General features: G+C 33.1%; 1 protein-coding gene across 1 annotated transcript in view; it reads left to right on the top strand.

The window, feature by feature from the left end:
- Positions 1-13,746, top strand: part of LOC143070833 (uncharacterized) — a 36,072-nt gene that overhangs the window by 18,777 nt on the left and 3,549 nt on the right. Inside the window, exons 3-6 of the mRNA XM_076244955.1 lie at positions 3,528-3,693; positions 6,614-6,819; positions 7,483-7,692; positions 11,029-11,121. Coding sequence (XP_076101070.1) covers positions 3,528-3,693; positions 6,614-6,819; positions 7,483-7,692; positions 11,029-11,121 — 675 coding nt within the window. The remainder of the gene's footprint in view (positions 1-3,527; positions 3,694-6,613; positions 6,820-7,482; positions 7,693-11,028; positions 11,122-13,746) is intronic.

The raw sequence follows: 13,746 nt of genomic DNA, 5'->3' as shown, positions 1-13,746 counted from the left end.
ACCTCTGTTTACTACTTCTGCTTCCTATTTAAACCTCTGTATACTACTGATGCTTTCTATTTGAACCTCTGTATACTACTGATGCTTTCTATTTGAACATCTGTATACTACTTCTTCCTATTTGAACCTCTGTATATTACTGCTGCTTCCTTTTTGAACATCTGTATACTACTGATGCTTTCTATTTCAACCTCTGTATACTACTGATGTTTCTATGTGAACCTTTGTATACTACTTCTGCTTCCTATTTGAACATCTATATACTACTGATGCTTTCTATTTGAACCTCTGTATACTACTGATGCTTCCTATTTGAACCTCTTTATACTACTTCTGCTTCCTGTTTGAACCTATGTATACTACTGATGCTTCTTATTTGAACCTCTGTATACTACTGATGCTTTCTATTTGAACCTCTTTATACTACTGATGTTTGCTATTTGAACCTCTGTATATTACTGATGTTTGCTATTTGAACATCTGTATATTACTTCTGCTTCCTATTTGAACATATCTATATTACTTCTGCTTCCTGTTTGAACATCTGTATACTACTGATGCTTTCTATTTAAACCTCAGTATACTACTGCTGCTTCCTATTTGAACTTCTGTATACTACTGATGCTTTCTATTTGAACCTATGTATACTACTGATGTTTCCTATTTGAACGTCTGTATACTACTTCTGCTTCCTATTTGAACATCTGTATACTACTGATGCTTCCTTTTTGGACATCTGAATACTACTGATGCTTTCTATTTGAACCTATGTATACTACTGATGATTCCTATTTGAATCTCTGTATATTACTTCTGCTTCCTATTTGAATCTCAGTATACTACTGCTGCTTCTTTTATGAACATCTGTATATTACTGTTGCTTCCTGTTTGAACCTGTGTATACTACTGATGCTTTCTATTTGAACCTCTGCATACTACTGCTGCTTCCTTTTTGAACTTCTGTATACTACTGATGCTTCCTTTTTAAACCTCTTTATACTACTTCTGCTTCCTATTTAAACCTCTGTATACTACTGATGCTTCCTATTCAAACCTCCGTATACTACTGCTGCTTCCTATTTGAACCTCTATTTACTACTTCTGCTTCCTATTTAAACCTCTGTTAACTACTTCTGCTTCCTATTTAAACCTCTGTATACAACTGATGCTTTCTATTTGAACCTCTGTATACTACTGATGCTTCCTTTTTGAACCGGTGTATACTGCTGATGCTTCCTATTTAAACCTCTGTTTACGACTTCTGCTTCCTATTTAAACCTCTGTTTACTACTTCTGCTTCCTATTTAAACCTCTGTATACTACTGATGCTTTCTATTTAAACCTCTGTTTACTACTTCTGCTTCCTATTGAAACCTCTGTTTACTACTTCTGCTTCCTATTTAAACCTCTGTATACTACTGATGCTTTCTATTTAAACCTCTGTATACTACTGATGCTTTCTATTTGAACCTCTGCATACTACTGCTGCTTCCTATTTAAACCTCTGTATACTACTGATGCTTCCTATTCAAACCTCCGTATACTACTGCTGCTTCCTATTTGAACCTCTATTTACTACTTCTGCTTCCTATTTAAACCTCTGTTAACTACTTCTGCTTCCTATTTAAACCTCTGTATACAACTGATGCTTTCTATTTGAACCTCTGTATACTACTGATGCTTCCTTTTTGAACCGGTGTATACTGCTGATGCTTCCTATTTAAACCTCTGTTTACGACTTCTGCTTCCTATTTAAACCTCTGTTTACTACTTCTGCTTCCTATTCAAACCTCTGTATACTACTGATGCTTTCTATTTAAACCTCTGTTTACTACTTCTGCTTCCTATTGAAGCCTCTGTTTACTACTTCTGCTTCCTATTTAAACCTCTGTATACTACTGATGCTTTCTATTTAAACCTCTGTATACTACTGATGCTTTCTATTTGAACCTCTGTATACTACTGATGCTTCCTTTTTGAACCGGTGTATACTGCTGATGCTTCCTATTTAAACCTCTGTTTACGACTTCTGCTTCCTATTTAAACCTCTGTTTACTACTTCTGCTTCCTATTTAAACCTCTGTATACTACTGATGCTTTCTATTTAAACCTCTGTTTACTACTTCTGCTTCCTATTGAAACCTCTGTTTACTACTCCTGCTTCCTATTTAAACCTCTGTATACTACTTCTGCTTCCTATTTAAACCTCTGTATACTACTGATGCTTTCTATTTAAACCTCTGTATACTACTGATGCTTTCTATTTGAACCTCTGTATACTACTGCTGCTTTCTATTTGAACCTCTATATACTACTTCTGCTTCCTATCTAAACCTCTGTATACTACTGATGCTTTCTATTTAAACCTCTGTTTACTACGTCTGCTTCCTATTGAAACTTCTGTTTACTACTTCTGCTTCCTATTTAAACCTCTGTATACTACTGATGCTTTCTATTTAAACCTCTGTTTAGTACTTCTGCTTCCTATTTAAACCTCTGTATACTACTGATGCTTTCTATTTAAACCTCTGTTTACTACTTCTGCTTCCTATTTAAACCTCTGTATACTACTGATGCTTCCTATTTAAACCTCTGTATACTACTGCTACTTCCTATTTGAACCTCTATATACTACTAATGCTTCCTATTTAAACCTCTTTATACTACTTCTGCTTCCTATCTAAACCTCTGTATACTACTGATGCTTCCGATTTGAACCTCTGTATACTACTTCTGATTCCTATTCGAACCTCAGTATACTACTGCTGCTTCTTATATGAACATCTATATATTACTGCTGCTTCCTATTTGAATCTCTATATACTGCTTCCTATTGAAACCTCTGTTTACTACTTCTGCTTCCTATTTAAACCTCTGTATACTACTGATGCTTTCTATTTGAACCTCTGTATACTACTGATGCTTCCTATTTGAACCTCTGTATACTACTGATGATTCCTATTTGAACCTCAGTATACTACTGCTGCTTCTAATTTGAACCTCTGTATACTACTGATGCTTCCTATTTAAACCTCTGTATACTACTGCTGCTTCTTATTTGAACCTCTGTATACTACTGATGCTTTCTATTTAAACCTCAGTATACTACTGATGATTCGTATTTGAACATCTGTATATTACTGCTGCTTCCAATTTGAATCTCTATATACTGCTTCCTATTTAAACCTCTTTATACTACTTCTGCTTCCTATTTAAACCTCTGTATACTACTGCTGCTTTCTATTTGAACCTCTATATACTACTAATGCTTCCTATTTAAACCTCTTTATACTACTTCTGCTTCCGATTTGAACCTCTGTATACTACTGCTGCTTTCTTTTTGAACCTCTATATACTACTGATGCTTCCTATTTAAACCTCTTCATACTACTGATGCTTTCTATTTAAACATACTTTTGATGTATTGTATTCAAGATAGGGCTACTAAGAAAAATATTGTCTTAATTTGAACGATTAACAAGTCATATGCAACACAAACATGTTGTTTTTATTTTATTTCGCTGAAGGTTTGTACAGTGATATGATCAAATACACCCTGTATTTAGAGGAAAAAACATGGAATGATGCTAAAACCATCTGTAAAAACGAAGGTGCCCATCTTTTGTCAATCACTTCACAAGAAAAATTTGAATTAATAGAAGAATTGAAACTTGACCAGTGGGGAGAGATAGCGTAAGTATTTTATACTTAATTGATTCGTATTTCATTGTATTGTATTCCTTTTATACGTTTGGTAAAAAAATCATTTGTTTAATCATACCACACATTACCCCGAAAACATGTTATGAGATATATATGAGAACCATCTTTTCCGTCATTCCATCCGTCTGTATGTCCGTCTGTTTGTGTTCACTCTCGCTACTCCTCCTAGGTGCTGGATTGATATTGGTGCAACTTTACAGAACCTGCGAATGAGCATAAAAGAATTAAATCCCGGGCAACAGGTTCAACTCACTTGCCTTAATGTAACAGTATAAAGAAATAATTGATGCAGGCTTTACTTTATTGTAGTTTTAACATGGGTAGGCATTATATTCGTGATTATTTTTGCCCGAGCCATAGCGTTCGTTTGAATGACCCTTCGGTATAATTCGCCTCTTTTTTGCTGATAAAAGAGAACCAAAAACATATACATGGGGTGAAATGAATAGAAATTATCTATAGAGTAGTGATGTAGTCTTTCTTGCTATGTATATATTAAAGCATGCCTAATTGTTAAAAAATATGTAAAATCCAGTTGATTAAATTTTACGGTATGAAAATTATCTATATTATTAAACGAGAAGACCTCATTTTGTATGTCGCTTTTCTTCCTTCTATGATGAGTTAATCTTCATGCCTCTCTTTTCTATAGGTACCACGCATAGTCGCATTTTTCATCCATTATCATGATTATTCAGTTATTGTGTTATTTTGGGAGAAAAACAAAAAACGCGTCTGGATATTTTTCTGTCATCGGACGAACTATTTATTACGTTATATACAAGACTTCCGTTCAGAACTTTTTTCATAAGTAGTCGGGGACAATTATTTTCGCGTTTATCTGCATGTATACTATGATCATACTACTATTATATATAGAGACTCTCTATATAATATATCAGTGACCGCCATGAATAATAAAATTGAAATTTGATAGTTAATAGATACAATATACAATTATGTGTGTTCATAGTATACAAATAAAATAATTGAAACAAGCAGAAAACAAAAACAATAACAGACTTTGGAAAAAAGGGAAAGGGCTAAACAAAAATTGTCCTGTCTCCAAGTACCTATGACTTTTGATCCCTCTCCTGAAATTCTCCAGTCATAAAATCTTTTAAAAAAAACATCCTTCAACAGTTTACATACTTTCAACCAAGCTCTAACATGTGTAAATGCCCGCGATTTCGCGGGTGTGTTCTAGTTTATATGTATAAAAACTCCTTTTCTTCAAAGCTGTGTTTTACTTCATGAATTATTTGCTAAACCAATCCAGTAGTCAACAAATTTATGACATATGTATTTAATACTTTCAAGCCATAATAATCTAATAAAGATTGCACAAAAAGGCCCCTTTTTAAAAAAAATTGTTTAGCCTAAGTTTCAAGTTTACTTTCATGTATTTTAGTATATATCTTATATCTTATATTTAAATAAAAATATTATTTTCCGTTGGATTAGAATTCTTATGAATATAATTGCCATATCAACTTGAAATTGATTATAAAAAAAGTTATTTCCATATCTAGTACATTGTATTGAAATTATAAACAATATTTGATTGTGATAATTGAACTATAAGCATCAAACTTTGACTTTGTCATTAACATAAAACCAAAGCTTTATAAAATTAATCTTTTTATGTTTGAATTTATAGTAATTGTATAAACTGACATGTTCTTTTTCCAATAATTGATGCATGTATCAAGGAAAAAAGTTCGCAATATTGTGGAATTATGACTAGAATCTTTAATAGATGTATCAAAGGTTCATTTTGATAGAATAATACTACAATCTGAATTGTCTGATCTGAATTCGTACGGAAAGTATCATGTATAAGACAATAAAAAGTTGCATTGAAAATGAGGTCAAATTCATTATTGTGATGAAAATTTTTGAGCAACAGTTATACCTTTAAAAAAAGAAAATCATAATGAAACTTAAAAGGTATAGAAATATTTCCTTAAATTTTATATATTTCAATATGAAAAATGTCTAGAATTGAACTAAGAACAAATTAAGATTAATAGAAAATTAAAGAATCTTTATATTTTTATTTTCTGTAAAATTCTTACTTTCACACCACTTTTCCCATGGTAGTACTCTACATCAATATATTGGTACTTTCCCTCCTTTACCAGATTTTTGTTTTCTTTCAATGAAAATTTATTAATAGTTTATGTTTATACTTCCCTTTGATCTATCGCATAAAAATTTTAAGAAGATGGACAGGTTTTCGGAAAGTATCGACATCTTCGGCTCCAATAGTGACATCCTCGTTTTGATTATGTTTAAACACTTCGATGATCGAGTTATGGTTTGCCTAAAACTGTTAATAGGCAGAAACAATGACAGGAGGTCGATGTTCGTTTTCTTTAGAAAAAAATAGTCTAGTAAAAGAGAGGCGAAAAATATCAAAAGGACATTCAAACTCATCGAAAATAAACTGACAACGCCATCTCTAAACTTTTAAAAAAAACCAAAAAAAAAACAGATAAACAATAGTACACAAAACACAACATAGAAAAGACTGAGCAACAAGAGCCCCACATACAACGGGGGGAAGGATCTCATATGCTTCGGAATGATAAAAAGTAGAAATCCGTTCTCTCATATAATAACATGTAGATATCATTCAATTTACTAGTAGTACTTAATCTTCAAACATAAGATAAAGTTTGAATTTTAAAATAAATTCTTTTAACATGAGTTCAGTACAAATAACATATCAAAGAGAACTGCAACAACCTTTATTTAAAACTTCATGTTACAATGTATGGGTTGTCTGTCTTGTTCAATTCCAAATCAATGGTTTACGTAACTGCTATCATATATATAGGACGGTTCATGTTAATGACAATTTATATTTATCTTTTGTTTTATTTAGAGATAAAGACTTCTGGTCAGGGTTATCACAACCAAATCTAGAGTTGTTTCTCTGGGAGGACTGTACAGAAATGACCTTTGATATGCTAAAGGATGAGAGTTACAATAGTAATGAATTGTGTTATCGTATAAATAAAGACACAGCAGAGTGGGAAAGCAAAAAGTGTGACGACAAGTTGTTCTTTGCGTGTGAAAAGAAAATATCAGGTATACGATCTGGTACTGTAATGGTCTACGCGTGAGTTTTCTTATCCTTTCTTCTTCTTCGGAAGGGTCCGTTTCATTAGTTTAATGGGGACAAATCGGATAAATTCTAAAAATGTATAGTAGATAAAGTTTAATGATGAAATTTTAACAGAGTTTCAGCAAGTGAATGAACGAATGGTACCGATTCAACATGTGTAGGCTTGTAACATTTAACAATGATAAATACAATTTTGTGGGTACTGGTAAAAAATGAAAAGCTTATATTTTCTACGTAATCAAAAGCTTATATTGATAAAACTTTGCAGATTTTTTTTACATGGAACGACATAATTGCGCATTTCGGCAAGTACTGACAAACAAAAGCTCTGAAAAAATTGAAATTCACAAGTATTGGTACTGTATCACCATGATTTTGTAAAATTCTATGTTATATTTGTGTTTTATGCTCTGGAGCATCATAACAGATACATTTAATCAGCGCTCAAGCATTACATTTGTAGGAAAAATAAGTATAACAAGAAGATCTGTCGACACTCCCAGTTGGAGTTAATACGATACCCTTAGTTTGTGAGTGTTACCTTGATTTGTCTTTGGTAATCAATTTACGACATGTGATCATCAGTAAGCTACTGTTTCTTATGCTTTAATTGCTTCTTTATTCAGGAGCATGTTCTTACTCCACCATTCTAAGTTCCAATAAGGTTGGAACATTGGCCAACATGACAACAAGTGATTGTAAGAACAACTGTTCTGCAAGTTCATCGTGTTGGTCTGGGATCTCTACAGACGCAGGACTTTGCATTTTACTTAAATCACGAATAGGTACAGCATCACTATCAGATGTTACCATGTTCAAAAAGTCTTGCGTAGAAGGTAAGTTATTGACGTCAACGTTAATGAATAAACTAATCACAGATACCAGGATTAAATATTGTATATATACGCCAGTCTCTAGTTTCGTCTACAAAAGACTCATCAGTGACGCTCGAATCCAAAAAAATTTAAAAGGTTAATTAAAGTACGAAGTTGAAGAGCATTGAGAACAAATTTCATAAAAGTTTTGCCAAATACAGCTAAGGTATTCTATTCCTGAGGTAGAAAATCCTTAGTATTTCAAAAATTCAAAAGTTTTGTAAACATGTAATTTATAAATATGACCATATCAATGATAATTCATGTCAGCACAGAAGTGCACATATACAGTGCTGACTACTGGGCGGGTGATACCCTCGGGGAATTAAAAACTCCACAAGAGATATTTTGACACTACTTTGCTAAAGTTCGATGACTGACAATATCAGTTATGATGACATTGTGACGTCATAATTATACTGTTTGTTGTATCACGACCAAATGGAAATGTTATTTATTTTTCATAGTTAAATTAACCCTCGGATAGGATTTTCTCGCTGTGTTCAAGACCCTTTGTTAGTCTTGGCCGTTTTTTACTCCTTGGTCGGCTTATTGTATCTTTGTCACTTTCTCCGTTTCCATTGTGAATTTTAAGTACTAGATCTACATTGTAAGTGAATTCCAATGAAATGATTTGTGAGCAAGTTAACAAAATCTATTTTAACATAAATGTGAATTTAAACGAAGGTATAACAGTTATAACTTTCTCAGCCAATAAGTTAACAGAAAATCATAAAAAGAGATGGAAGATACGAAAGAGAAAATACAAACTTTTGAAATTAAATTGACCATCAAATTTTCTTCTAGAATTCTTGAAATCACAAAAAAATACAAGGTTGTAAAGCTGGTTGTTTCATCATTCTTTATTTTGCTAATAACACCAAACCAGATCCCTTTGTATTCAATTGTAAAGACAATAAATTATTATAGATTATAATTGATCATCTCAACGAGATTGATTTTCTCACTTGAGTCAGTGTTATATAGCCATTATTTCTACATGCCAGTTTTTCCCCCATGGGGTGGGGGGGGGAGAAACAGGCATGACCCAATTTTTCCCCTGGGAAAATGTTGGATCATTGATATTCTTCTTCCGTGGATATTTGGCAATACTTATACATATAGTCATTTTTCTTTCATACCAATTTTCCTCCATAGTATAGATTTCACTATATTTATATAATGCTGAAGGTTTGGTACCGCTAAACTTAATATCAAACTAACGTCACCGACGTTACATTACAAGGAAGAAACATTAGTTTTTGTTGCTTTAAGGGAGAAATGTGTCCTGATCCTACATTTCTCTCCATTACGCTGACAGTAAAAAGTTTAATCCGACCTGGAAAAATTGGCATAGAGGAAGAATGGCTATGGGACACCAGTAAGGCGAAAGTGAGAAAAGCAATCAAGTTGATATGATCAATGATAATATGTTTATAGCTATTTACCTATGACGATGTTGTTAATTCAATTGACAACGGGCACGTGCGCCCTCAGTTTCTAGAGAAAATGTTTCATATCACTCTTCTGTTCTGAGAAAGGAAATTATCAGTCGGTGAGATCAAAGGAAAATTTCTTAAAATAGCGATAACACAATTTATAATGGGTTAGAAAAATTCATTAGGAGAGGCGGGGGGAGGGGCAAACGCCGAATCTCCTATGGAATTTACTCACCCACAATGGTCCGTAGGGGGTCAGTAGTGAACTGTATAACGAATTTATCGCACGCGGAACTTTTTTCCTCTGCGTTTTGATAGAACAATAAAACCAATGCAACAACATGAATAGGTGACGTCACCATCAACAGTACATGTGACGTCATGAACCCTCTCAGAAATTTACTTTTCCCTGAATCCATAGGAAGTCACCACGTGACATCAGAATATAATAACTTACACACGGTGTGATAAAGTCTGCTGATACTTAACGTTTATAGTAAACAAACTCATCATAAATACCAGGATTAAAATTTTGAACTTTCGTGTAGAAAAGACTCATCAGTGACGCCCGAATCAAAAAAGTAAAGAGGTATTTAAAAAGGAAAAAAAAAGTACCAAGTTGAAGAGCATTTGTTAATGACCCAAAATTCTGAAAAGTTTAAAAAGAAAAAGCTAAGGTTATCTATTCCTGGGATAGAAAAACCTTAGTACTTCGAAAAAATCAAGGTTCTATAGACAGTTAATTTATAATTATGATCATATCAATGATACTTCATGTCAACACAGAAGTGCTTAAAACTTGTGGCCTATTTCATTGCATCGACCTTTTTTCAGTGTACAAATATTATTGACTGTTTTTTGTTTAAATATATTATATATTACTAGAACACACCCGTGATATCGCAGGTCCGTGACTGAATTAGAGTATATAACTATGCGTATGCCTTATTTAAGTATTGGTATTGTCATCTGATAAAGTCATGCCGATTATATTAAGATGCACAGTTTTCTCTGCTTTCAAAATCTTTCTGTTTGAACCCGTCGATCTGGAACCTATACTATCAATTATTGGTAATATTAAATATTAAATATCTATATCATTCTTCTCAGCTCTTAATTAATGAAATTGCATATTACGGCTTTGTGACGACAAATACGTTGACCCGGCCTTAATAACTTTGAATGGACATATCAGCGACGTCATAATGTTTGAACCGACGTTGATCAGTTTGACCCGACGTTATCAAGTCATCTTCCGGTTGCTGGTGAAACAAAGAAACCACTTCCAAAAGACGCAAACACAGCCCGATAAATTGATTATCAGGTTATCTGCATATTAATGTTGTCAAATATCAGCTGGTCGACACAATATGAAGGCTTTTTGATCTCGTTCGCTGCGCTCACTCGACAAAAAGCTTCCAGTTGCGACTCGCAGCTGATATTTTACAATATTAACACGCAGACAACATGATAATCGGTACATATCTAAAAGAGGGGACAACGACCAGTATAAGAACGATAAACAGATTTTCTTCGTATATATCACGTAAAATATCAGCAGCTCGAAACTTGTGAAGCTTTTTAGCTCGTTCGCATTGTGGCTCGCGGCTGATATTTTACGATACCAATGTGTAGAAAACCTGAAAATCTATACTTACATCATTTACAAATTTCACTGATTAACTTTTCATCGAAAAAGAAATCGGTAGGATAATGGACATTATCGTTAAAATTTATAAAATCTAATTTTGAAATGCCAAATATAAGATATTAGATGTATTGTCTAATGTATAAACATTTTGTATATGTCGTACTTCCATAGATAGAAATCAAGACACGTGTGTTGGTTATATTTTAGTGGCGGTTGTACAAAAAGATGATGTCCCATCGCTAACAACTGAAGACAGAGACCTTCAGCCTTTGCTCAATTGTTCGAGTGTACAACAAACAGGTATGCATTTATTTAAACTAAGTATTCTGGAAACTGTAAAGCTTTTATCAAAGTTACGAATTGATCGAAACCAACTAAAAACATATATATGACAGACATGAACCAATGACAATCACTGAACTTCAGACTCCCAACTTGGGACAAGCACATATTGAATGTGGCTGTGTTAAATACACATTTCAGTCAAATGCACAGGTTTAATGAATCACTGTACTTCTATTTGGTTTTCGTATTTCCTGTCAATTAAAGTTGGCAGATAGATTCGTATGGGGTGGAGGACCCTTGTATGTTTACCAGCGATATCCATTTTTTTAAAATTATTATCCGTATAAATTGAATAAAAGAAAATATCAACTATTTTATTTATCTATAATGAATTTGACACCAAGATATAAGGGATGTATATGGACCCTACAACAACCCCAATTTGCTCTTTTTTTTTAAATAAATTTTATTAATAAGAAATAAGAGTATCCTGGGTCTATTACAACAATAGTCCCAGTTATTAGTATAATAGTCCCAGATGTATCATATGAAAACATTTGCAGTCGAGTTTTTAGTAGTGAAGATAGTTAAACGCGCCAATGAATTCGTTTTATTTTAAATAAACTCATCATAGAGACCAGGATTGAAAATTTATATTTACGCCAGACGCGCGTTTCGTCTATAAAAGACCCATCAGTTACGCTTGAATATATAAAAAAAAAAAGGCCAAATAAAGTACGAAGTTGAAAAGTATTGAGGACCAAAAATAACCTATCGATATTATACTGGTAATGTAATTTCAATCGTGTTTTTAAATTATAGATTTGAGTAATGTTTATGCATGTGAATATGTAAGACGGATTTCTCGCTCCGTATACCCTTTTAGTTTAAATTAACCCCGCCATATATATATATATATATATATATATATATATATATATATATATATATATATATATATATTTATGTTCCAAAAGAAAGTCGAAAGTTACCAGAAAGACATTCACACTCAGAAGTCGAAAATAAAACTGACAATGCTATGTCTAAAAAAAAAGGACCAACAGACAAAACACATCATAGAAAACTAAAGACTGAGCAACAAGAACCACACTTTAAACTGAGAGTGATCACATGCGATCTGGAAGGGTTAGCAGATCCTGTTCCACATGTGGCACCCGTCGTTTTGCTCATGTTTGTACAAGCCCGGTTATATGTCTAATTCGGTAGGTCACATTCATGAAAAGGGGTCGATGTTGTAGTTTTGACATACAGAACATATCCGCTATCATCTGTTAAACGGATTTTCCATAACGGCCACTCAACTCGTGATGGCATCCATAAAATTTATGATGAGATGATTTCAACTTCACACTTTGAAACACTTAGTTAAATAGCTTCCTTCTGAGCAGCTACGTTAACCCTATATCAAGGAAATCAATATAGGAAATACTAGCCCGGAAATAACGTGTCAATTGGGAGATATATAATCCGTATGCAGGCGCTGCAGGAATGTTGCTACATAGAAATAGAAAGTTCACAGTTATGAAGATAAATTCATCTTTTTTGTCGTCAAGTTTTGTTTTCAACCGACCCTCATTGTCAATTAATAGATGTAAGTCAAGATATGAGACAGACTTAACTGTGTCAGATGTATCCTTTATCTTTAGTTCGATGGAATAAATGCGTTCATCATAGTCACAAAATCTTGAATTATTTAATGAGAAACATCATCTTTATTGGAAAGTAAATTTACAGGATACAGATAACTTCTTTTCTTGTAAGTGCCTGTATAAAGTCAGTCTCATATAAATAAGGCAACCAGTCGGTAAGAAGAGGGGTGCGGCTGGTTCCCATGCGAATGTCGATTGTTCATTAAAATATAAACGTCCTCCAAACTTAAAAAAATATGTTGTCAATCAAGAAATCTAGCATCTTAATAATGTCAGTTTTCACAAGCCAGGAGCCTGTATTAAAGTGAATGTCGTGTTTTGCTGTTTTTCATACTTGTTCTAAGTTTACTTTTAGCATACTATGTTCTTGTAATCTGCTGTTACAACACTGACCCAGGTTGGGGGTTGGTGCCTTTGATCTAGTTTAACACAGCCATACTCGATATGTGCCTGTCCCAAGTTGGGAGCCGGAAGTTCAGTGATTGTCACTGGTTCATGTCTGTCATGATAGTTTTCTCAGTTGAATATTTCCTATTTTGCATAACAGAATCAATTATAACCGACTATTGGGTATGGGTTTTTCTCATTGCTGAAGGCCATACCTTACGGTTGTCTATAATTGTTTACATTCAAGTCACTTGAATGTTGGTAGAAAGTTGTCTCATTTGGAATCATATCACATATCCTGTATTTTATAATTTTTTTTTAGCTGTGAAATTCCAATATCTGATCATTCATTTTATTACAAATTAAACAAAACAAGCATTCGATAAAAGTGCAAAGCACTGCTAAAATATCAGGATAATTAATTTCATTGTCAATTTTATCTTACATCATCGTATTGTATTTTATTATATATTAAACTTCCATAGAACATGTTAAACTATACTGAACTTATTTGTCTTACCGTCTGTACCATAGTTAATATTATTCAGATTTTGCTGAAGGGTGGTTCATATTTTGTCTATTC

This window comes from Mytilus galloprovincialis, chromosome 4, assembly GCF_965363235.1.
Source record: "Mytilus galloprovincialis chromosome 4, xbMytGall1.hap1.1, whole genome shotgun sequence".
NCBI lineage: Eukaryota > Metazoa > Mollusca > Bivalvia > Mytilida > Mytilidae > Mytilus > Mytilus galloprovincialis.
The sequence above is the reverse complement of the archived record's forward strand: the minus strand, read 5'-3'. Positions and strand labels throughout refer to the sequence as shown.